The sequence below is a fragment of the Oryzias melastigma genome, linkage group LG13 (assembly GCF_002922805.2).
Source record: "Oryzias melastigma strain HK-1 linkage group LG13, ASM292280v2, whole genome shotgun sequence".
Lineage (NCBI taxonomy): Eukaryota > Metazoa > Chordata > Actinopteri > Beloniformes > Adrianichthyidae > Oryzias > Oryzias melastigma.
Window position 1 is genome coordinate 11,341,661 of NC_050524.1, and position 26,057 is coordinate 11,367,717.

Sequence of the window (26,057 nt, forward strand, 5' to 3'; positions counted from 1 at the left end):
TGAACCTTTTCTTAGAATTTAACTCTTCCTAGTTCAACAATTTTATAGTTATATTTTGTATTATTATTTTTAGGTACCTTTTGTTCACATGAATTATAACTATTTTAGTTCAGAATTTAGTTTGAATAAAATCAAGCTTGTCCTTTTTGACATCTTTGACGATCCGTAGGAAACAAAACAACTTCCGTCTGTAGTTGTCATGGCGCCGTTTTAAACTAAGCTTTGACAAAGGTTTACAGCTTCCCTCCTAAAATATAATTAATTTATCCTTTAACAGTTTATTCACAGATTACTGTGCAATGTAATAAGTAGAGACGAAATGACTAAACGGAATAGTTCGGGGAAAAAGATACCGTTAGCTAAATTAACTTAGAGACGGAGTTACTTCGTTGATGCTAACGCCTTTCAGATTAGATCAGATAATAAAAACAGTTTTATTGGGCTTCTTTTTCGCGATTTAATGATGTTTTCCCTAAAATGACAACGCGGAACGTCCAAGGTGGACCTGTTAATTCCCTTGGACAGGAAAATTTAAAAAGAGCCTGGGTTGCTGTCAACGTAAACAATGAAGATCCTGCCACCAGAATGAGGAATAAGGTAAAGGGAAATAATTATTTAACTCATCAATTCTTTTGGGACTTAAGTCCAGGATTTGTATTTATGAAGTAAAAATAATAAGAAGAAGCTTAGAGATATCACTAACCAGAAACGATTATAGTATCGAAAAATAGTCTTTTAGTATGAGTGGCGTTATTTCAAATTAATGGTATTCAATTAAAAAAAAAAAAAACATTTTTGGTCAAAGAAACCACTCTGAGTCACACATTGAGCAAATCTGATTTATTGTAGATACTAATGGAATCCTGACAAGGTTAAAATTTATTGAATACATGTTGTAGTTTTAGGATCAATCAATAAATCAAATGACTTTTGTTTATTGTCTTTTATTGTAACAACAGGGTCCTCTGATGTATAGTAAAAATTAAGACAGACAATATTAAATATTTGTCAATAGCAATTTTGATAGTGTCACATCTTTCTTATCTGATATTAAATATATTTATAAAGTCTTACCATTTTTATCATGTCATTCATCACCGCTGCTTCACAAACGTGGAGGGATTTGTGTGCCAGTATTCCAAAAATATGTTAAAAAAAATTGTTTTTGGCATTTATAACAGAAAAATCTACTTGAAATTAAGAAATACGTCCAAATAAAAAACGATGTAATCAAAACAATTTTCTTTGAAGATAGATTTCCTCCTTATTGTGCTTAAAACAGACAGAGCATCACATTACAAATGTATCACAAAAGCCAGCCAATCACAGACCTGGATATGAAAATTCAGAAATTCTTCCAAACTGCGCATAAACTGGTTGATGTGACTGGAATAATTTCCTATCAATCAGCATCAACCTTCATGTTTTTGTGATTGTTGGTTTTAATGTGATTGGAGATAATTTATCTCAAGTGAAAACTTTTGTTTGCATGTATTTTTGAATTTATAGTGCATTTTCTGTTCCAAGAGTAAAATATTTTTTGTGCACAAATTTTTACATTTTACACTCAAAACAGAGCGTTGGGCTTGGAATAGTGGCACAAAAATGACTCCAAAAACAATGCCAATAACAAATTGGTTGTCGAGATTAATGCTTAAAAACTGAACTAAGCTAAACCTTCTGACATCCTGCTGTTTAATGCAATAAACTGTTCCTAGCAGTGATTTAGGTAAATGTAAATGAGTGTTACCCAATACAAGACATCTTTGTCATTTATGGATCTTATTATTATTAAAATTGGTGTGACTTGTCCCAGATTTCTACAAAACAAGACCAAAATAAAATAGAAACTGTTTTGGGGATTATATATTTTTGTCTTGTCATTTACAGCTTTTGTTTAATGAAGCCATCCCAGCAAGTGCGATCAACCGTGCTACCAGAGTCGGCCCTCCAGCTCCAATTGTGATTGAAAAACTTCTGCCGCAGACAGAGGAGGCTGACAATGGGAGAAGCAGCAGAAGCTCCCTCAGCTTCACTGCGCTCTCTGAGGAGAGGCTTCAGGCAGCTGTGAAGCTGGCCCAAAAAGACCTGAGACGAAGGCGCTTTGAGTCGCATGCTAATCCCGCACCCAAACCTTTGCAAGAGATCTCCTACTTTGAAACAAGTGATGTGGAGCTGCTTCAGGTAAACACATGGCTACTACAAAGTTTATGAAAATTACTTATTTAAAAAAAATGGTTAGTTTGGTGTGGTTTTTTTCTCCAAGTGAACACTAAATGTTTATTTTTTGTATTTCTCAATAGGAACTAGCAGCCACTCCAAGCAAAACAAATGTAAAAGTCTCAAGTCCAAAAGAGAAGGCGGCTCGACCGGGTATCAAGTTGCACGTTTTAAAGAAACACCCGGCTCCTTCTTTGCCTCGTGCTGGACAGTCCCCTCCAACCAAAGACCCCGGCTTAGGCCGAATAAAAGACGGCAAACGAACACCTCTAAGCCACGAGATCCAGAAGCTTCAAAATGAGCTGGAAGTGTACATACGGAAAGTAGAAGAGCTAGCCAACAGAGGTAACCAAAGGGGGGGGCAAAGCCTGTTTTTGTCCATTTTAGTGTCACATACAGGTTAATTTAAGCAACTATTTAAATTAATTGATGGTCTTTGAGCCCATCTATTATTGATATTTTTTTCTTTAATCTAAACGAATGTGGATTGAATTTTAAAAAAAATTCCAACAGTGACTTATTCTGTTTTGTTTGCAACGACAGGGGAGAAAGTGGAAGAACTGTTGGAGCCTGAGGAGCAAACCAAGTTGGAAATGCGCAGACAGAAGCAGGCGGCCCGATCAGCACAAGTCATTTATGTCCTTCAGCAACAGGTATTATATATTTATTAGGTTATTAGGTATATTTAATCACATGCGACTGGTTTACTGACATTTATTACATTTGTTACCTGCCAAGTTCATCTGCAGCCTTATATTTATCTGTTTATCAGGTTAAAGAGATACAACGAGATATTGAAAATCTTCGAAGAGAGAAAACGTGGGACACTAAAAAGGTATATCATCAGTGTAAATGTTTATTACAGCTAAAAAACATCTATTATTTATTGATGGAAATAAAGATTAGATAGCATTATGCTGGGTGTTTTATCAGGGTGAAAATATGACATGGATGTTTATGTTTCCATGAGTGCTTAAAATGTTTTTTTATGTATTAACTTTTACTGTGATATATTTATTGTTACTGTCGTTTAGTTTTATCATTAAAATGGTTCCTGCTGACGGTCCTGAGCGAAATGTTTAAAAAAAAAGCTGTCAAATGAACTCCCAGTCTCCTCTGCTTTCAGGCCGTGGCCGTAAACAAGCTTGCAGCTGCTCACCGCGGAGCTCTCCGAGCCTTACAGGTTATTATCCAGCAGCTCTCCGATGTGTCTCGTAGCAAGGTGCCCCCTCACTGCAAAGAGCTCGGGCAGCTGCTTCGCCAGCTGTCTTTGTGCTCAGCGAAAGTTGAAGTGGACCAGGATTCAGCCGGAACTGCTCTGGACATCCTGCAGAAACTAGAGGTCAGGAGCATAAATTACAATCCTGAAAGTATGTTTTGTGGGTTAAACTATTATTTCCTCATTTTGACTCTGTTCTACAAGACGATTAATTCATTTTTTGGACAGAATATGCTCCTAAAAGTGCATAAGAGGGAATAATTTCTTGACTGCAGTTGTGCTGTCCATTCTAAAGCTTAAAGCTGAAGTCCATGTCTGAATAGAGTTATTGTAGTTTAGATCAGGAGTTGGGAACCTGAGGCATACGGAGCAAAGGCAGTGGCACGCAGGGCTATAACTATAAACACTTGATCTGTCGTCTGTTTGTATTTTTCAGATTTAAAAAAAAAAAAAATAGAGGGACAATCTCTTCTCACAATGAGCTTTAAGGAAAGGGTCCATTCACGCAGTGCTGTTACTGTGACCCCGCCCCTCTGTATAAATACTGCCTTTTTTTTCAATAAGACTTTATAGTTTCACACAATGTACATTATTTTCCGTATTAGCCTTCATGAACAGATTAATTTAATTTAAATGAAAGTTTTCCACAGTGACATTGAAACGCTGTAATAATTATTAGCCAAACCTTTGTTTCAGGGGATACAAATCTTGACACAACACTTGTGAGTTGACAGGTGAGGCGATACTAGCGCGTATTTGGAAACGTTAACACCTTCATAACTACACAGCTGTTTTTTTGGTCATTTTTTTTGGTGTTGCAGTGGCCAAAATGTAAAAAATTACAAGTTCAGTTTGTTAAATAATAACCAACCAAGGTCAGATTTTACCCAGACTTTCTTTCTGTTCTGCCACATATCATATAAAATGTGAAGAAGTTTTAAAATTAATACTACAGCTGATCATCACTCCATTTACTGGGGGTTAAAAAATGAAGAATAACGCTGTCCAGTAGCAGAAAATGTATACTACTATAATTAGCAAACTAACGAAACAGTAAAAAACATTTAATTTTACATGCAGTAAAAGTACCATCACAAAATTAACCCACATTAAGTTTCCCAGACCTTATTGCACAATAATGATGTTATTTTATTCTGACGTATCCAATCCTTTTGCTGTAGGCAGTGCTTGGCGATATTATGATTCATATCGTGTGGGCGATAAAAAAGTGTCTATTGTGCCATTTCTCTTCTATCGTTTCAATCGCTTTTAGTTGTTTATTTTTATTGCTGAAATTTTGTGCAAAAACGTGTTTTCCTACAAAGAAATTTAAAACTGTTGTGCACTTTAAAAACTGTTTCTCATCATTTGTAGCTATTGAGTTACATCTTACTTGAAATGCTAAAGTCAGAAATTTAAGTGTTGACATTTTTGTCAATTTTTTTCAGAGAACAACTGAAAACATACTTTATTGTGGTATATTGTGATATATATATTGTTATTGTGATGTAAAATAATCTATATCATGATAAACATTTTTTCCATTTTGCCCAGAACAATCTGTAGGTATGAAATACCATTTATGCAGTACTTTTTGTTGCAAACAAACGTTCTATTTCAACTTTGGCCTGCTTTGTTTGTGCAATATTGATATTTTAAATTCATTTCAAAATATGTTTAAAAAAGCATTTTGACAATTTGTTTGTGAATATGTTTTTTAATACTTTTTTTATATTGGATTTTTTTTTTAATTTCTTTCTATTAGAGGAGTCCACATTACAGTTGGCTTTGTTTAGAACTGTCTCGCATGATCTGTGTTCACTTTCCAGGGTGGGCAATGAGCTGTTCTATAGACCAAATCCTTCATGCTGCTGCCTGACTGGGCCTCCCTGAGCCTTAAAAATCCAGGATTCTGTCAGGAAGGGCATCCGGCGTAAAAACTCCCTTCCAAACCAACTGTGTGAATCAGTGAAAGTTGCCAGGATAAGCCGAAAAGTGATCTACAAGGCTTTGGATTAAAGTTTTTGATGGCACAGTTGATAAAAAGAGGATTTCAAATTGGCACTTCATGTCATATATGTAGCTGACCCCTAGTTTAGGCAAGAATCAGTCGAAAAATTGAAATTATCTACTACTTTGAAATCCATTGAGCATTTTCAACTACTTCCTGACACTTCAAATCAAATCGATTTTATTTATCAAGCACTTTAACACAGCCAGACTGCTACAAAGAGCTGTAAATTAAAACACCAAGAACACTAATAGATAAAAATTTAAGCATAAAACACTTAAAAACCAAGAGAGTAAAAACAGAGTTAAAACAAAGTAAAAACAGAGTAAAAAACACCAGCAGAGTCTCATGGAACGTTAAAAGCTTGGCTGTAAAATGGGTTTTAAACTTTGTTGATGTAAAATATGATGTAAAAAAACTTATCTAAGTAACAATTAATTCAAGCTTTAGAAAAGTCTTTTACATGAAGGAGGCACTGCAGTCCTGAAATCACAATTTATTTGTGGAAAAAATACGATTCACCTTATTGAGGATTTTTGTGTAATTTTATTTCTGTTTTCAAAGACAAATGTTATTCCTAATTACTAAAAACTCTTTAACTTCTTTGCAGACTTTGGACTCTGCCCTCAGCAAACAACTATTGCATGAAAAGATGCAGGCCCGTGCATCTCCTCCACGCAGGAAGCCTCCTCATCGCAGCATGTCCCCCTCCGCTGCCCCCAAGGGTCCCAGCAGGTCTAACGCTGGAAGACCTCTCAAACCCTCAAATCCCAAAAGAGGTTTCCATGGTGAGCACTATTAATGATTTGATTGGTCTTTTTTGTGGATAAAAATGAATTTTAAAACTGCCTCCTCACTTTTTTTTAAAAGTGTTTGTGGTTTTTGAACTAATAATTCTGTTTTTGTTGTATACTCAGTTGCTTTGTTCTGAAGTGTTTATGAGTTCCTCTGTGGTTTTAGGCGAGCTGCTTTCAGAGGCTTTAAAAGCGCGCAGGGATTATGTTTAACTAGTCTCTTGTGTTTTTGGAAGTCACCTCGAGGCTTTTGAGTGAGGGTCTCCTGCTGTGTTTAAACAGCTGCTCTCGGGCTGAAAATGGAAGGGAGCCATCAATAGGTGAAAGAAGTAGAAATCAAATTCATGACTCAGGCCTTCAGCCTCCTGCTGTTCAGTCTTATGAGCAGTTAGCCCCCGCTGACACACAAACACCCTCACAAAGGGTTATTTACCTCCACTGTTCCATTATTTAAATCAAATCTGAGTGGCTGTCCAACAAACAGATTTGATTCATGTTCAATTTGATTTTTAAAGAAAGATAATATTTTTTTTTGTAAATCTGTTTTCTTTAACCTGTTTTAGGGGAAAGGAGAATGGGATTTCACAATTCCAAAAGAACTTCCCCGACTTCTCACCAGCTGGTCAGCAGGAGAGATGCTCCTCGCTCTGGCCTGCGCCTCGTCGTCCAGCAGAGGGAGCTAAAGAGGCTTCAGGAAGATACCGCCTCCAGGAAAGAACAGCATCCAGAGAACAGAAAGTCTCATGTAATTAAGACTCTAGACATCATCTTTAATATTAAATCATAAAAGACTATAATAGTATTATTTCTCATTACTTTTAAATTCGTGGGTTATAACTCCTGTAAAACTGATTCAAAGTTAACACAAAACCACATAAACAAACTAAAAATAAGTTCTGCTCATTTGTGTATTCAGATTCAGGACGCAGGCTTTCAGCAGCCCACGGTTTCCTCTCGGCTCCGAGTGAACCAGCTCCCTGAAAAGCAGCCCTCGGTGCCCTGGATACCAACATCCCCCCACTCTCCACCTCCACAACGGTGGGTTGGCTATCTCTTTACCAATGACACATTTGCTTAAAAAACAGCCCTCTGACAAACAGATGATTAATTTCATTGCATAACTAAAGTTATGTTCTTGTATGAAGGACCAGAGGCTGGTCAGATGAGGAGGAGGAGAGTAGTTTTTAAGTTGAGCTGAGATGTAAACAGATGGTAGGCTGGGTTTAGGGTTTGACGTCTACTGGTAATGATTTAATGAAAAGAATGTTAACACAATCTTGTGTTTCTTTTGCTTAAATGCTTTAAAGAGCAAAAGGCGATATTTTTTGGGTCCGTTTTTAGGCCAGATGAGCTTTTATCTCTGACATCTTTGCATAACAGCCCAATAAAGTCACAAAACTTGTTATATAAGTGTTTCAAATTGTGCATTTATCCTCATTGTCTATTCTTCCATTTAGAGCCCAAATCTTATATATATCCTTCTCATTTTTTTGGTTGAAAATAAAGTAGTTTAAAAAAGGAATTCTTCAAAACCTGCTGGTTTTAAAGTGGACATATTCTACTCTAGTTTCTACTTTTTTGAGTAGTACTTCCATTTATATAAATAGAGAAACTTAACTTATAAATAACTACAAAATACTAACACTTTCTTGTCATTTCCTATAGCTAACTATACAATAATAGTGTCTACAAGTATTATGTAGCAGTAGTAAAACAAAAGTCTGTTTTAGCTTGTTTACCTTAATTGATTGATTGTAAAATTGTTCCCAGTGGTTTTTAATTATGATTATGGAATTTTTTAAAGAAAAAGAAAAAAATGTGTTAATTTTATGGAACATCATTTTTGCAGAGTGGCAGGAGTTCATCAGAAATTCAACTCTAAATTGTGACTGTTGGTGCGGTAGTAAACCTCCACTCATTTCCCATGATCCCCATATTTCTGGGATTTGAGCCTGAGAAAACCTTTTTTAAATTCTATAAAAAATGAAGTTAATGTATTAGAGAATCAACTCTTTATGTGAGTACAGAAAATGTTCCCTTTTTCCACCATTTGTGGTATTGTTCTTGTGTGTGTGCTTGTGTTTATAATGAATTCACTATGCTGTCATCTCAGCAGATCTCCTCAAAGAGGGAAATCAGAGCCCCGCTGCCTCTTCTCTCCAGTGAAGCCCCCACTGAGCCCTCCGAAGCAGCAGGTGGGGGGTGGATTGGACACAGAGCCGACTCTGAGCTCAGCCAAGGCAAAAGAAGCCCAGATTGAAGCTTTAAGGTGGCTTTCCTTTATCATTCTTTCTTTTTATCCTCATTTTTTATGTCTAAATGTGCCACTTTGATTCAGCTTTTTAAACATGTTAACATTACACAGTTACGTTTTATTTTTTATTCTCTCTCTTCTGGTTAAAAAAAAGAAGAAAATGCCAAATGGATTCCACAGAGTTAGTTATTGCTGTGCTTTCTCTCCCTGTTCTTTCTCCATTCTCTGAGTCATTTCTTACGGTCTTGTCAGACCCCACTTGTTCAACCCCACAGGCAATACTCTAAATACGGTTCATAGTTAATTCTTTCCAATAAATGAATCCAGATCCATGTTAGATTGAGGTCATTTGTTTTTCTTTTTTTAGTTATTAACAGTTGGTCCGTTTTCGGTGCAATAAGCCTCATTGATTGAGCATTGCACACATGGCTCTGTTTAATCAAATCTTAATTGCTACGGTTGTGCTTTCCTATTAATCAGTGACTAACTGTCTGATTTTTTTAGAGACGAGGATTATAAGTTATTCATGTGAAAAGCTTAATCAGGCTTGAGTTTTGCTTAATGGAATGATTGCTGGCTCGGTACAGGAAAGCTTGGCTGGATAAAATGACTGTGCAGAGACAGAGGGAGCTGAATCACTTCACTATGGAGGAGGTTGACAGCATTCAGAGATTAAGGTATGTCACTGATATAATGCTCTAAATGGTAAATGTCTGAGGTCTGAAGGGCAGTTTAAGGTCACTTTGTAAAAGTTAGCAATTCTAAAAAATATATATATTTATGAAAAATGCAAATTTTCTCAACTTTAAAACAAACTTTTGAGAGATTTTGTCCAATAAGAGATTTAAAAAATAAAAGCTCCAAAGTTATGTTTATGTGAAACAACCTCAGATAAGAAACACCATCAGGGTGATTCTCCTGCTCCTTTCCGGACCTTTTTTGGCACGTAAAAACTCAATCTTAGTGTCAAAATGTTCAGCTCGTTCAGGGCATTACTGCTTGTACTTTTGGTACTCATAAACTTTATAGTTTTTGAAATATTGAGCAAAATATGCTCCATAGGAGATAAATGAGAAATTGCTCAAATCCTTGAAAAACTTTGAAACATATGAACTCCTGCATATTTTCAGCTATAGACACCATTCAAACTTTAAAATGTTATTTGGCATTTAGCTTTTATTTTATATGTTAGCTGTTTTGGCTAATTTAGACATTTTTCAATTATTTTTGGTAAATTTGGAGTTTAGCTAATATGTTAACATTATGCTAGCTGTTTTGGCAAAAATAGACAAATTTTCAAATTCTTCAGGCAAATTTGGAGTTTAGCTAATATGTTAGCATTATTGCTAGCTATTTTGGCAAAAACAAAATTTTTAAAAGTTCTTTAGGCCCATTTGAAGTGTAGCTAATATTTAAATATTATGCTAGCTGTTTTAGCTAAGATAGGAAGTGTTTCAAGCACTTTAGGCAAATTGGTAGGTTAATAATTTTCCAGCTGTTTTGGCAAAATTAGACATTTTTCCATTTTTTGTGGCTAATTTGGCATTTAGCTAATAATTTAGCAAGCTTTCAGCTTCTGCATTTTTAGCTATCAGGTCTAGCATATTTAGCAGCTACATTCATCTTACAGCATTCACTCTTGCATTATCGCTGGTAATGCGACTTTTCTAGTTATATTTTCTTTTTTTGTAAAACTTTCAAACAAGCCTGTCGTCGTCCTATTTAACACAAGAAATGAGATGAAATCTCTCGTTTTCTCTCTAAAGTCCTGCGTGATCTGACCTTGAAGTGATCTCTAACTAAGCCAGCAGCTACTGGCAAGATAAAACAAACTGTCAAACTCGTTTTCCCTTTTGTGAATAATTTTTCTCTTTATAGAATCTCAGACTCCAATTTATATGGAAATGGACCCATAAACCTTTCTAGACTGACGGAAGCAACAATTGCTCTTAAAAAGATTGCTCATGTTTGTCCTCGTTGGCACAATCTTAACACAGAGATACAAGTGACTGTCACTTTCTCAATTTCTCAGAGATTTGAGTAGCAGCATCTTCATCTCCCTTTAATTTTGTAAAATTTCTCTTAGTTTTTTGCACCACGTTTCTAAATTATTTTTAATTCTTTAAAATCTCTTTTAACCTGATGAAAACCAAATGATTTATTTTCTTGATCTGATCAGATTAAAGTAATTTACTAGTTCATCAATCAGATGATCTCATGCAGATACACTACACTGTTTATGTGATTATGTCACAAACACCTTAATGAATGCTTTATGGAGGTCAGTTTGTTAGATTTATTTTTCTCAAGAAAACAAATAAAAGGCCAGAAAATAATCTGGTGTGTCAATGTTTTTGTCGCTACAAAGTAAATAATGTAATCAGTTTATCAATTTAGGAAAAATGGGGTCAAAATGCATAACTTTTGACTTTGCAGAGTAAATTTTAAGTATTTAGGTCACTTTGCAGCTACCTTAGCAGCTTCCAGTGTCCTGCTGTTGTTGTGGTTGTCAGCATTTCTCTTGATGTGGTGGAAGTGCTGATTCAGGTGTGTCTGCTGTGAAGTGAGTTCTGTCCACAGCTCTAACTGCCTCAGTGTCATTTTTTTCTTTTTTTTTTTGCACACATTTTCAGGCTTTCAATCCTCATTCCCGGTCTATGTTACCTCAAATTAAAACATTTGCTCTTCTACTTCCCGTCATGCCTCTGTAAAGTACGAGCTGTGGGCTTGGGCCCCATTTTGCCCGGGGCCACATCTGCCCTCAGGCCTGTTCTCCTACTGCCTCAGGTTCTAGTTGGTTTGTGGTCGCACCTTGGGGCTGCCAGTTGGGGTTGGATTAGATCCTGGGGGGGATTTTGTAGGAATTGTGGGTGCCTATAGATCATGGAAGCGAGGACTTCCTCCTCCTGTCTACTCTAATGTAAAATTACAGTGGTAGAGAGAAAATTGGCTTTTGGTTCCCTTAAAAAAGACAATTTTGACATTTCATGAAACCCAAATTTCCAGATTTTCTAAAGTATCTTAACTCCACAATGAAATACAAAAGTTTGCAGTTTTCTAATACAGAGATTTAATCTTTACTTGGAACAAAAGCAAATTGCAAATAAGAAAATACTGATCTGATATAAAAACTGTAAATTTAATTGAGGCAATCCGTGTGCTTTAATTAAAAGGTCTGAAGTTGTCTCAACTCGATTATCTGGCGGAGAAAAGACGACCAAAGAGAGGACTCGGCCTCCTATAAAGGATGCTCAGGTGAGAAACATGATGGAGGATTGGAAATCTTCAGGACATTTTCTCTCATCAAACAGTACTTACATGAAGCTGTCTTCAATTTCTGCAAGATCAATAGCTCTTTGGTGTTTTTGTTGTGTCGTATCTCATTTTAAAATACAATTTCACTTCACAGTTTACATCGTTACGAGGCTACAGCAGATTGAAGAGAAAATAAACCAGATCAATATGTCTTTAGGGTTCAGTTGGCTCGCTTTGGCAGATTAGAGTGTGTTGCTTTTGAAACTTTTCATTTGGGAAGAATTGAGTACTAAAACTTGAATAGTTCTGGACCAAAATAAAATGATTTTTCTATTCTTAAGGTTAGTTGCAAACTGGATAGATTTTTCAGAAAAAGTCTAAAGTTGTTTACTGTCGCTAGATGTTTATATGCTTGTAGTTTCTGTTTTCAATCAGGCATATTGGCTAAAACCAAGCCTTCCTAATGTACAGTTTTGATTAAAAAAAATCAAATTTTAATTATGTTTATTATTTAATTAAAGCAGTTAACAGTTTTTGTCTAATCTTTGGTTACAAATAATAAATAGTCCTCTAAAGGAAGGCTAAATCATTCATCTTTTACCAAAATACTCAACAGTTGGAATGGAAAATTCGCATTTCTTTTTATTAAGATCAAACTTAATTAAGGTTAAAACATATATATTCTTTGAGAACCCTTCTTTAAAGCCTTTGCATTGCTGTCACGACTTGGGGTTACTTTTGAAAGACGCGCCGTCCTGCACAGGCGGCGGGCGGTGCCGAGCGGCTCAGCGAGGCGCTGCTGGGGGATCTTTCGGAGGACACGGCAGCACGGGCAGCTGAGGCAGACAGACGGTTTGAGGGCCTGGCCCTGAGTGGGCTGCCAGCCTCCACCCTGGAGAGCATGCTGCTTCGTATGGAGGAGATACAGGTATTTATAGTCGACGGTTGTGGCAGCTCGTCTGTCAGCTGCTTCTTGTAAAGTCTAGACTGGAGCTGTCAGTGATTTTTCATGTCATGAAGATTTGATGATAGAAGTTACTCTTCTAAACAAAAGTAACATTGTTTTTATGTTAATTATAAGTATTAATTAATAACTAGTCATTTAAAATGAGATGCATTTAGGTATATTTGGGTTTGTAGTGGACGCAGAACCAACCACTAACTTACTAATTTAGTTCATGAACTGAAAAAATTACACAGAAAATGTAAATTTTATTGATATCACATGTATTTAGCATCATCTACAGTCATTATTGTTCTATTTGGTCTATTATTGGTTTCAGATGGATGAAAACACTTTGTTTTTTTTGTGTGAGCAGAGAGATGAGGAGGAAGTGAGAAGACGTTTCGCTTCCATCACCTACTCAGACCCACTTCACTGGAACCGAGAAGGTAAATTAGTTCAGAAATATCCCCGGTCTAAAAGGAAAGTATTTCTGCAGTGTGTCCTGTAGGTGGAGACAATGATACAAGCAGACAGAATACAAGGGAAGGTGAATGTTTGTCATTGAAACTATAGGCTCTTCTTTCCATCTGTCCATCTTGCTGTCCCTTGCTCCTCTCTTTCCTCTTTCGTAGGCATTAACATTTCCCCCCTGCTCTCCTCTTTACTGCCTGTTTTTCCCAGGATCCCAGCGTCGGGCCGCGGGCTCCAGGCCAGCCTCTCCGCAGCCAATTAGATTCACAAGGCCAGTGTTTAAACAGACTTCTGCAGCTGACATTGTCCTCGAGAAACCCTTGGAGGATGGGTATGTTGCCCTTTTCTAGGTCTTTTTTTTTTACTTTAACTAGATCTAGTAGAATCCATTATTAGGATGTAACTTTTTATCACTTCGATTTTTATTTGGTCTGAAAATCAGTTCAAGTTTATTAGGTGTTTTTTGATCATTTTAGCAAGTATATTTATACAATCTATTTAGTTTAATTTTTAAATGGTGTCACTGTCAGTCTACTGTTGATGGATCTGAGAACATTTTGTCGGATCCGACTCTACCAACATCGCTGCTGGTATTCTCAGTTGGTGTAATTAGACCATTGACTCCACAGAAACAAGTGGTTGATGTTTTTCTTGTAAGTACAAGCCCATACTGTAGAAACACCGTTCCACCAGGGGCGTTGGAGCTTTACTCCTCCCACGGAGGTCTCTCGGTGGGTACCGTACCCAGGGCAGAGTCTATTCCTGACTCAGGCTATAGACTCTAGAGAGGGACCCTGGGCTGCATCTGCTCAGCTGCTTACATTAATAAGCAACTTGCAGGGAAAGAGGACGAGATAATGGATGAACTTGTAGTTGTTGACACAGACAAGCCAGCAGGACACTACAAGCAAGTTCAGTTGTATGCATTAGCCAATTAGTCTGTCACTTTTGAAGTGCCTTAGGTTCAGTTCTCTCTGTGGAGATATTACCCTTAGGTGCACCCTGCAATAGAAACATTTAGTTTTAGAAATGCATCAAGTAATCATTCTAATTTGTGGCAATTGCCACAATGGATGGTTTCCTGTGTTTTGTGTGTTTTCAAAAGAATTTGGCCTTCAGCTTTTTTTGGACAAAGTGGTTTTGAGACTCCTTCTGAGCAGATTTTTTCATTAATATTTCACTATGAATTAGAAGCTGAGATGTATTAGAGGTTTTTAAAATATATATATATATATATATATATATATATATATATATATATATATATATATAATATATATATGAAATAAAATCCCCCAAAAATCCAGGCTTAAGTCAAACCATTTAGCCCAAAAAATAAGAATTTCTTACTGCTGACTATTTGACATTTTTCCTGGAATTCTGTTTTTTTCCCATACACTTTTTATTGTGTTTGTAAAAAAATAATAAAAACATTTTTTGGGGAGAATTTTGATCCAGTTGGATTGCAGGTCGGCTCGGCTGGAATCTACACAGGTGGGGGCGTGTCTGTCCTCTCTGAACTGCTCACCTCCCGCGACGTCGGTGGGCGGGTCTTTCGTAGAGAACCACCAAAGTTTCTGCAATTTTTAGACAACGCCGGTGCTTGTTATTGTAGAAAATTCATGTTGGTCCCCATCCCAAAATAAAATAATGGTTGGTTTCCTCTTTGGATTTCTCATAGCAGACAGTTCCGTTTCGCTCCGCCCCCTGTAGTGGGTGCACTGCTGCTGCTCAGTATTACAGCCGTCAGATTGATGTTTGTTCTCCGCCTTATTTATTCAAACAAAAGATCGGTTTTGTCCAAAAGCTACAAATAAATGCCATATTATCTCTTTATTTTAATAAAATCTCAATCACAGAATGTAAAAAAAAAGTTTAAGTCTATTTTAGGAAGAGTTGTGTTACGCTGAAATTACAGCTACATTACGACAGGACGCCTGATGTCATTAATACATATTAACAAATTAATTATGTTCTATTAATCGCTTGCCTTAATGTGTCAACATTCACAGCCCTAATATATATATATACATATATTTTTTATTTTTACAACCAAGTAATGACTTGTGTATATATATATATATATATATATATATATATATATATATATATATATATAAAACATTCCAAAAATATGCTTCATAGGTTAATTAGTTACTCTAAATTGTCTCTAGGTGTGAAGGCGAGTGTGAATGGGTGTGTGATTGAAGCCCTGCGACAGACTGGCGACCTGTCCAGGGTGAACCCCACCTTCGCCCATTAGTAGCCGGGATAGGCTCCGGCAACCCCGAAAGGGACCAATTTCCCTAAGAAATTTAATCAATATATGTATATATTTATAATGTACCCCCCTTATTCGCTGGTATTAGAGACCGGATACATCCACAAATAGGAAGGAAACCCCCCACCCCCTGGCCGAACCACTCCATACTTAATAAAAACACTTCTGATAATGCTTTGTAAAACTTTTATGAAAGAACATTAGAGTGTTGCTCAACATAAAGAGTTTTTTATTTTACTGCAACATACTTTATGATGCAGGTGAAGAGTGTCACTTTGTTTCTCTGTGCCTTAAGACCAGGAGTTCGAGCTTCCTCCATCAAAACAGAGATACACCTCACCTCCACAGCACCTCCTTTGGACGCAAAAGTTTCATACAAGCATCTTGAGTTTTTGTGACGAACGGGAAGAGTCATGTGACAAAAAAAAAAATTCTGCGATTACGTGAAACCACAAATAATGAAATGCTAATAAGAGGGGGAAAACTATTGTATATCATATATATTTTCTCTTACTTTTTCATCTTTTATTTTTCCAACCAAGTCATGACTAATCATCCTAAGTTTGATGTATCTATTTAAAGATGCATATTTCTTTTGTTTGCGTTTTTTGGTAATCTTTTGTTCTCATTGCCTGAAATAAACCAATTCCAGTTTCCAAATCAGTACCAAAGCATCCTTTGCTCACATTCTTTAGCTTCAGTTTTCTTTGACCTGATTTAAGTCGTAATATTTTTGCAAGGAAAACTTTTTCACGTCATCTGTGTTAATCAGCTCTGCCTCCATCTTAATCCCAATCCCACCTGTTTTTCACCAACCTGTAACTGCCATTACAAGCAGAAGGATCTTCTAACAGATTATAATATACCTGTGCAGCTGTTGCCTGGACTCTTTAATCACCCACTTGGCCCATCCATATGTATATAACTGCGCATGATTAACATTGAGGGGATTTTGCTAAAATAGGATGCGATCATTCACGTTGACCTGCATATAAACTCATAGAAGTTTGTCGGATGGTCAGAAGTCAAGGCTGCTGGAACATCTAAAATGCATTGTTTGCCGTAACTGAGCAGTTTGCATGCAAAAAGAGAAAGCTCAGAAGGAAAAGGTGGAGGGATGACATTTGCGAAGCAGAAGGTGAGTGGATATGAAGCATCAGTTTGTTCTGCATAATGACATTTTTGTACTTGAGTCCATAACTCTAATTCTAACTATTATCTGAGCTTTTTAGAGGGGAGAATAGCTGATTCAGGTCACAGATCTAAGCTGTTATTCTTTTAAAATCTTTAAAATATATATATATATATATTTTTGTAATACTAATTTAGAAGACCAAGCTTATTTTTGGTGATCACCACAGTAGATTTTTCCCACTTTTATGCTCTTTGGTAATATAAAAGTAAAGAATTATTGTTTCACTCTGGTATCAACCAGTCAGACTGTTGACCCCATGAAGATCACGAGTTTTACTGGCAGTCACAGTGTAATCTGTGGCTGAGTGTGTGTTTTATAAACACTTAAAGAGGACACGAGAAAGGACGGTCTCTGTTCTGTGTTTGGGAGGGTATGTTTGCAGGATTAGTGACACTAAAGACTGCACAGCAAACCCCCGGCTCATTTGGGGCTCACCTTGAAAAGTACTAATACAACAAATGTTTAGAAAAGATTTTGCAGTATTTTTTTATGTTTGTTTTTGCATCAATGTGGGATTTCGTTAATCCTAACTAGGGCTCAGTGTAGTGGGAAAGTAGGTTTAATTTGGGGAATTCGGAGCAGCCAAATGTGTGAAGAGATCATTACGAGTGTTTCAGCCTTGGTTTGGTTGATATTATCCACATTTTTCAGCCTCAGAGATGCTTTCCTTTTTTGCTGTAACCAAAATCTTGCACAGAGGAAGGCAACTTTCTTTTTATTAATATTTAAAATATTTATTAAATTGTATTAGTTAAATAATGAAAAATGTATTGTAGTTTTGATATATTTTTCATTTTAAAACAAACCACATTTACAGTAGGTTCCTTTTAGCTAGGTTTTTTTGTGCGGAGTGCTATTTTGATCTTTTTTTTTTTTTTTTTACCATGGCTGTCTCCATCTTTTGAATTTTGAGTGAATCTCATCTTGACAGGAGCTCCCAGTTGTTTACATGATGCCAGTGTTTTTCTCTTCAATCAACCTTCACCAGGGAGGTGAAGGTTGTTTTTCCCCTCGACTTCCTTTTTCCAAAACATCATCCGACCACTCAGATAATGCAGGGCGAGTGTCCACCTTTCAACTCATCAGCAGAGTGGAAGATAAGATTTACTGTATATATAGAGAGAGAGCGAGTAGCACCGATGGAGATCGTGATCATTTCGACAGACTCACCGCGGCTCCATCGCCAGGTCAGAGAAATCAATACAGAAGATGAAAGCCCCACTCTGCGGCATGACAAACCTTTCATCTGGCTTTCTTCTCGGGCCAAGTATGTCATTACCCAGTAAATGGCAGATTTGCAGTTGTGATGGCTTCAGTCATTTTCCATCTGATTCAGAATGACCCCAATGCAACATGATGAAAGAGAGACTAAACATTTCCTGGTCACTACCTGCTTTTTTTTTTTTCTGCATCCCTGCTTTCACCAAAGAGTCTCACGACAGTCATCTTCATTTCATCTCTGAGCCAATTTTGGTTTTATCCAACTTCTCATCAGGCCAGCCTTCTTCCCTTTTTAATATATTGCTCATGACAGCATCCTTAGCCAGGTTTTTGTGTGTGCCAGCAGTCTGTAAGAGGCTGGATCTTTAATCAAGAGATGAGAGGACAAACTTGAGATGAACAAAAATAATAATTCTTCATGTCCTCTTTTGGTCCAAATATGACAAGTGTATGAAATTGTTTTGATTGCATTTCAGTTATAAAGTTAGTCTACAGCAGGAGTGTCAAACTCAATCACACAAGGGGCCAAAATCCAAAACACACCTGAGGTCGCAGGCTGAACAGGATAAACATTTATTGAACACACTAAAATGTAATTTTTAAAACTTTAAAATCATAACTTTTTAACATAATTATAAACTAGATATATAGCATTACCTGCAATAATGCCTGTAAGCTGACTTTAGCCACTGAAGAGGGTAGTGCTGGTAGCTGAAGATGTTGAAATAGATAACTAAAAACACTGAAGCTGATAGCCACAAACGCTGAAGTTAATAGCTGAAATCACTGAAGCTGAAAACGGGAAACACTTAAGCTGATAGCTGAAATCACTGAAGCTAATAGCAGAAAACGCTGAAGCTGATAGCCAGCTAAAATATTAGCTAAATTCCAAATTACCCTAAAAAACTAAAAAAGAAAAAAACTTAGGTTAGGCAAAATTGCTAGCATGTTGCTGAAAAAATAGCTAAACTACACAATAGTTTAAAAAACTGAAAAAATCCTAAATTAGCCAAAGCAGCTAGCATGTTAATATTAGCCTACCGGTAATTTCAAAAACAGCCTAGAAAACAAAAAAAGCCTAAATTAGCTAAAGCAGCTAGCATGTTGCTGCTATTAGCTAAACTCCAAAATAGCCTAAATAAATCTTAGTTAATGCCAAAATAGTCCCAAAAGCTAGCAGAATCCCATTTTTTTAAATGTTAAAGCCATTACTGTTTAACATAACAATGACTAAAAACAGGCACAAATAATATTCCAGAATAAATAAACTTAAACCTTAAAAAACTTTCAATATTTTACTCTCTGTAAAAATCTATTTTGTCAAAATTATACAAGTTAGAAATAAGTGCAAGATAACATCGAGCCACCAATAACAATAAAATAAAATTATCTGGAGGGCCGAATCCGGCCCCCGGCCCTTGACTTTGGGGCGGCCGTGGTGCAGTGGTAGGGCGGTCGACTCCTGATCAGAAGTGAGCGGGTTCGACTCCGCCTTGCCCGCCCATGTGTCGAAGTGTCCTTGGGCAAGACACTGAACCCCGAATTGCCTCTGGTGGGAGGTTGGCGCCAGTGTTCGGCAGCGGAGCCACCACCAGTGTGTGAATGTGTGTGTGAATGGGTGAATGGGTCTGTGACTGTGAAGCGCTTTGGGCCCTCGAAGGAGGGTAGAAAGCGCTATACAAGTATACGCCATTTTGACTTTGACATGTGTGGTCTCCAGGATACTCAATTGTTGCTTCTTCTGTCCTCAAGGTGAAAAAATCCTCCAGTTTCAAACTGGAAACAGGGTTGACTGCAGTGGCACTTTGATATTTACGGCTGCTGCTGCTGCTGCTGCTGCTGCTGTGTGGTTTGTAACCCCTTGTGGTCAAAACTGAAACAAATTCAGCTGAGGCCCGGGGGAGCACAAAAGAAAAAGGCACTTTGTTTGGGAGCTGCCGCTACTCATAGTATAGCCCAGAGAGCGCAGTGACAAGAGCCAGGCCGATTTGTCTGAGCAGACAGGATTATAACGTCAGGCCATTGCTATGCCCAGCTGAGCCCCTGCTCATTCAATATAAAGAATGTGGCTTGTGCTCAACACTTGTAATAAATTGCTTAATATGTTAATATGTTTTGCTGCACAGACTTTTGTTGTTTCTCACTGAAAATCAGAAATCCCCTATAGATCTGACTGACCTGCTTGACTCTTGTGTTTCCAGTCACGACTTCCTGTTCGAGAGCAGCCCGACAGACCGGGCATCCCAATCTGATCAGGTACCCACAAGCAGCAGCGTTAAACGTGGGCCGCTGGAGAGGACCAAGGGGACTGTTATCTCAGTGCCAAGCAGCATGCTGAGAAGCATCCGCTGCTACCAGGACAACTACGACTCCTTTGTGCGCTCTAAGGCTCACGGAGCAGCTGGCGGCTTCAACCCCTGGGCTGTTGCAGAAAGGTAAGGGAGTTACAATGAGGATAAATCAAAGTATCTTTTCAGGAACGGCATTAATGTGGCTGTTGGGTTTCGTAGGAAGAGTAGAGATACTTAACGCTGACTATCATGTCGGGATCTTTTGTATTCACCTTTTCTTTGCCTTGATTTTGTGTTGTAAGAATATACAATTTGAATTAGACAGTATTATAATTTGTACATTTTTATTATGTTTTTTTCATTCCAGTAATATTATTATCTATTCTAAAAGCATTTCCAGTCTTGTAAATATAAGGGGTGTTTATTGGCAAGAACCTGGCTATACGATACGTATCCCGATATGTGTCTAATGATACAATACGTATCATGGCATATACCAAGACTGCACCAGAACAATTTTTCACTTGTCTTTTTTTAAGAGTAGGACTTAGAAAAAAACTCTACCTGAATATTAATGTCTTTCATTGCAATAAAATGGTAAAACTCATTTTATGTAATTATCACAACATTAAGGACTGCAAGAGTATACTGACACTGGCAGCAACGTGGCACAGAGTTTTAGTTTGGTACCCATCCCAAGTAAAAACTAAAAAGTACATGTCTCATAAGAACAAAAATCGCGAGGTTGACTGAACATTTAACACAAGCTGGTTTTTGTGAGATTGTAATGTGTTTTGGTTGCGGTGTTGAGCTTCTCAAAGAGGCTCAATGTGCTGCCAACCAACAGTAGTGGATTTAGGTAGAAAACTAAAGAAAAATGCTGAAGGACGCTCTTAAATAATTAATTAAATATCTTCAGCATTTTAAATCGATACAAATATCGCCAAACGAAATATCGTGATATATTGCAGAATCGATTTTTCCCTACACCCCTATTAATTATGGTTATGCAATTTTTAACAAAAACAATCTGGATTGTTTTCTAGGACATATTTTAAGTACTTCATTAGAAGTTTGTCTCTGTGTTGTGGGCAAGACAGTTAGCCCGGAGCAACCCCGCCCCCCTTTCCCTCCCCGTTGCTCAGAGCTGTCAGCTTGTAGCCCACAAAAAAGCTCTTATACTGTACAAACAGTATTTTCTCATCTACTCCTGATTCACAACAACTTGGATAAAGAAATGCTCAGAAAGGCACATTTAATCTTAATCATATTATGGAAAAAATCCACTAGAACATGTTAAAAACACCAAAAACACAATTTTCATTTGTGTGGATCTTTAAGTTTAAACTTTTTTGTCTGGAGGGTACACAACCTGCCTTATTAGAAGGAAAAATTACAGATTAATGATCAGTTTTCAATCTTTGGTAGAGAAATGCAATGTAAGAAAGTTTATTTCTAAAACAACCAAATCCTGTATGAAAAACAAGATGAATAACAACAATTTATTATAAAATTACCATTTAAATATAAACATGATAAAAAGGTTTGGAGTAATAATGAATAGATGAGTGTCTGTATGTGAGTGAAAACTTGTTTATTAAATGTTAAATAAATAAAAAAAATTAATACATTGTTTGGAACACTTTGCGATTTGGATAAACAAAGTTGGTTGCGCCATCAGACCACAGTCATGTGGGCTGAAAGTTTCTCCTCACCAAAGGTGCTCAAAGCTCTGCTGGAATTGGGCATTTGATGAATTTAAGATCAAAGCAAGCAGGATCTGTGTGGATCCTAAGCAGCAGGAGCTTCAAGGGATGGGGAAGAAGTGAACCTGATGGCAGCTGAAGTGTAGCGGTCAGCAGGGGGTATGCACCTTAGCAGAAGATTGTCTCTGGGCAAGCAGGATTCATCCATCCATCCATCCATCCATCCATATTCAGAACCTGCTGAATCCCTTTCAGGGTCACAGGGCAGCTGGAAGGCAGCATTACCCCCAAAGTTATCTTGATCATAATTTCAAAGGTTAATACCTTAATCAGTTACAAAAATCAGAAGCAGAAACGTGATAAGCTCATGAAGTGCTGTTTAAAGATTTGTATGAAGGTTACTGAGGGATCCAAGTAAAATATATATAAAAGAAAAACTTGGTCTAGACACAAAACTTAGTTATCTAAAAAAGGCTTAAAAGCTTAAAGAGAAAACTTCAAGAAGAAACTCAAAGGAAAAGAACTGAACTGCGGCTCCTTTTGAACCAAGAAGATTGTCTTTCAGCCGATCTGTGTAGCTCACACGGACTGCAGAGACTGTGGTAGATTGGAGTTTCACTCTGAAGATACTAAACATGTTAGAAGAAAAAGAGAAGTCTTTCTTAGTTATTTATCTTAATCATTCTGACCATTCAGTGATAGAATGTAGCATAAAATGTGTTTGACTGCAGGATTAGAATGAATCTGAAAAACAATCGTGAATTACTTCTTTGAAATTATGAATAACGCTTACTAGAAATAAGTTCAGTTTACATTTAAATGTAAGCAATGACTTTTTGTTGTAACATGACCTTTTTAAAGCTATAAAACCGATGTTATGTATATGAAAGCGCTGGAAGCTCCGCGCTAATACTAGCGGACTGGCGATTATTGGTGACGTCATCGACGAAAGTGATGTCCCAAATATAAGATACCATTTTTTCATAACTCTCCGTTTGGAGGGTCAAATGAAGGGGAAGGGAGAAGGGAAGCATTTGGATTGGGCCACAGAGTCAGGGCGAGGGAGGATCATCATTCAAGCCTTGAAATTCTGTAAACTAATAGATAAGTAGAGTTGAGTGTCATCAGCATAAAAAAGCACCATAAGTTTGGAGAAATTAGCTTCTTTAAGAACTTTTTAACATAAATCAATTTGTCTGGAAGTCCTACCTACTTTTTAAAATATATATTTATGTGAAATTCTAGTTGGTGTATAGAATACTAAAAGTTTTGTGTCACTTTCCGTTTAGCATCTGCATGACTCGTTTCATTATTAACAGGCACAACAGTGATCAAAAGTTTGAGAATGTTTCCCTCTGATAATACTTTATCGGGGTAAAGAGAAACACCTAATCGTCGTAGTCCTCTCTGGAATGACGTCGAGGCCTGCATCCCCGCTGTTCTTACACAGAACGTGATGAGAAGGTAATGAGCAGTGGAGTGCTGCAGTGGAGTCGAGGCTCATTCACCTCGTCTGTTAACAGACTCATCTACTTTAGAGCGCTGCTGAAACTGAGAAGGCAGCCTTGAAGCAGTTCTTTTCACAGCTTTGATTCTTAAATTTAGAGGAACTGACTGGAATATTAACTCACAGGTAGATATGGAAGTCCACTTTCTGAGTGGTGGTAAAAATATCCAGATCCATTCAGAGCATTTTGAATGACTCGGAGCATATTAGCAGTAACAATTAACCAAGTTCACAATTATTTTTTCTCATGGAATTGAGCTGAGTTGTAATAAAAAAATGAGCCATAATAAATTCCTTGGATACCTTTTCATCCATCCTGCGTTCACATCTGTCCACGTGTTTGCACCAGGATCATTTCCCTAATTTTCGGAGTCATTTTCTTTATTACATGTCTTTCCATTTGAGGCCTTTCAAAGTTTTCAGTGTTCCACTCTCAGCCCCAGCAAGCACATTTGTCGGGGAATATCTGCACTAATTGCACCTCCTGCGTATATGCAGAAAATGACCCCGGGCTCATGATTTGCATTTTCTTTTCAAGTTTCACATTTCACGTGGTTGCAGAGCACATTTGCTTTTATACATGGTACATTTCTGTTCCCTAAAACCTTCGAGGGAGACCCTTAAAGCAGATCAGTCCATGTGATTGAAATGATAATTTCAAATTTAGAATTCTGTGTGATGCAATTAGGGATTTATATAACACTGGCATACATTTAAGTAATTAAATCTTAATACAGCTCTTTTCTGGGTTTAAAGAAATGTTCTTTTTTGCCATAAATATTACATAACAAAGTAGATGTAGTATAACTCTTAATACAAAAAGTATTTTTTATTGCTTTGTTGGTTAAGGCACTTAAATATTATTGTAATCTAGTTGGAATTAAACGAAAGTCTGGTTTATTTTTTCCAACCTATTTTTGGTATTTATAAGATCTCAGTATACAACAAAAATAAATCATATCATTTTATTAGAGACTTCAACGTGGGATTGGTGATACAGGAACTGTTCTGAGATGGTCTGTCAGATGTTGTTCTTGTAATTGAAGAGATTTATTAACACAGCAAAGTAATTTATGGTGTACCACAGGGCTCAGCTCTGGATTTGGACCAATCTTGTTTTCTCTTGATAAGCTTCTATTAAGTAACATTATTTGGTACCATTGCATGCCTTTCTATTGTTATGTTGATGATACTCAGCTTTACTCATCTAATAGTTTACATAATTTCAAGGCATAAATCACATCAAATACTTTTTGACTACATTTGAATCAAGTAGAAGTTGTTGTTCTTTGGAGGTTTAATCTTAGTCTTCCAGTTGTTGGGAGTTTTCATCATCTTTTCCTTTTCACCAAATCCTTTTGATGTCATCTGTTGGTCACTTTCATTGGTATAATATAATACAGTCAAGACAAATTTGCCTCATTGAAATCCTCTGGACTAAACTGGATATAACAATTTAATTAAATCTAGCTCTGTTTTATTTTTCTGGCTTTTTTATATCATTTTGAAATAATTCATACATTGAATTGAATTGACTCGCTCTGTCTTAAACTTTCAGAAGAAAATGTTTCATATCACTTGTCTCTTTTTTTCTTATGTTGTTTCACAGCTTGGCGGAGGAGTTCCTGTCAGAAGTGCTGGGCGACGTAGCCTCAGAGTTCCAGGGCGTGGTGGAGGAGTACGCCGAGGCCGTCTTCACCTCGGAGTTCCTGCAGCCGATACAATCACCTCCTGCTTCAACTGCAGCTGCGGCTAGACACTAAGTTTATGGATCAATGGTTCGACAAGACCAAGAATATTTATTATTTTATAGATTTTTTTACATTCTCAGAGTGGATATTTCACTTTAAAATTAATGTCTTTTTTTAAAGGCTGTATCAGGTTATTTGGATTTCAAGTGTTTTTTTTTTTTTTTATCAGAAAGTGCAGCAGATTAGATTGATGAATTGCACAGGCAACATTGATCTCATTCCTATTTGTGGTCCATTTTTATCTGTGATTGAATTCTGCTGGGAAAGTTAGTTTAGGGTAGATAAGCTTGGAGAGACCATTACAACATTACAAAGGATTAGAAGATTACAGGCCTCCCCTCAGACATGCTTTAAAGTTCCCTGAGGATCATTCACTCTGTCTTCTTCTACATTGAATTATGGAAATATATTAATTGCATCCAGTCTTTGTCAAACATTCTTCAGAAGCATCGCTTGTTTAATCTTTTGTAACATATTGTCCTCTCTTTGCTTTAATGTCCAAATAAAGGCTTTCTGTGCTGAATAATATTTTATCGTTTGATGTGTTTATTCAGTACCCTGGATCATTGGGAAGTAATGGATAGAGATACACATTATTCAGATTCACCTAGCTTTTTTTTTTACGTTTTTTATCCAGAAAACAAACTGAATTCTGGGAAATGTTAAGAAAATCTGTAACTAAGGGTGTATTCACTTTGGACACATTTGGTCGGCTTAAACTGAACCATGGTTTATTTTCCCCTAATAATCCAAAACTGATTTTCAGGCTGATTACACCCAAGTGAAAACACCCTAAGGCTATATAACTATAGTCCAGAACTATCTATGGCCTTGATTTTTTTTTAAACAGTATGAACACCACCCTTACTTTTTTTTAAACTGTAAGTTTGACGTCAGTTTCTTGAACTAAAATAAATATGAACACTTTACAAAGA

At 36.9% G+C, this 26,057-nt stretch overlaps 1 protein-coding gene across 2 annotated transcripts; it reads left to right on the top strand.

The window, feature by feature from the left end:
• The first annotated feature begins 100 nt into the window (after window positions 1–100).
• On the top strand, window positions 101–25,650 carry kiaa0753 (KIAA0753 ortholog). 2 transcript variants are annotated; one of them, XM_024277468.2, is made up of 17 exons: window positions 101–597; window positions 1,891–2,184; window positions 2,304–2,565; window positions 2,764–2,873; window positions 2,993–3,055; window positions 3,347–3,562; window positions 6,061–6,238; window positions 6,808–6,989; window positions 7,161–7,282; window positions 8,361–8,513; window positions 9,086–9,175; window positions 11,672–11,753; window positions 12,499–12,681; window positions 13,073–13,145; window positions 13,381–13,501; window positions 20,069–20,302; window positions 24,981–25,650. In XM_024277468.2, the coding sequence occupies exons 1-17, from the start codon at window positions 478–480 to the stop codon at window positions 25,132–25,134; spliced, it is 2,637 nt and encodes an 878-aa protein (XP_024133236.1). In that variant the 5' UTR covers window positions 101–477; the 3' UTR covers window positions 25,135–25,650. The 2 variants fall into 2 exon arrangements, with proteins under 2 accessions (XP_024133236.1, XP_036070802.1); XM_036214909.1 differs by having other exon boundaries at window positions 12,517–12,681.
• Window positions 25,651–26,057: the final 407 nt, after the last annotated feature.

Excerpts from the sequence above, each read along its gene's own strand:
- kiaa0753 (XM_024277468.2), top strand. The coding sequence starts at position 478 with ATGACAACGCGGAACGTCCAAGGTGGACCTGTTAATTCCCTTGGACAG. Across the intron at positions 3,056-3,346 it reads AAACGTGGGACACTAAAAAG|GCCGTGGCCGTAAACAAGCT; the intron begins GTATATCATCAG and ends CTCTGCTTTCAG. Across the intron at positions 13,146-13,380 it reads ACTTCACTGGAACCGAGAAG|GATCCCAGCGTCGGGCCGCG; the intron begins GTAAATTAGTTC and ends TGTTTTTCCCAG.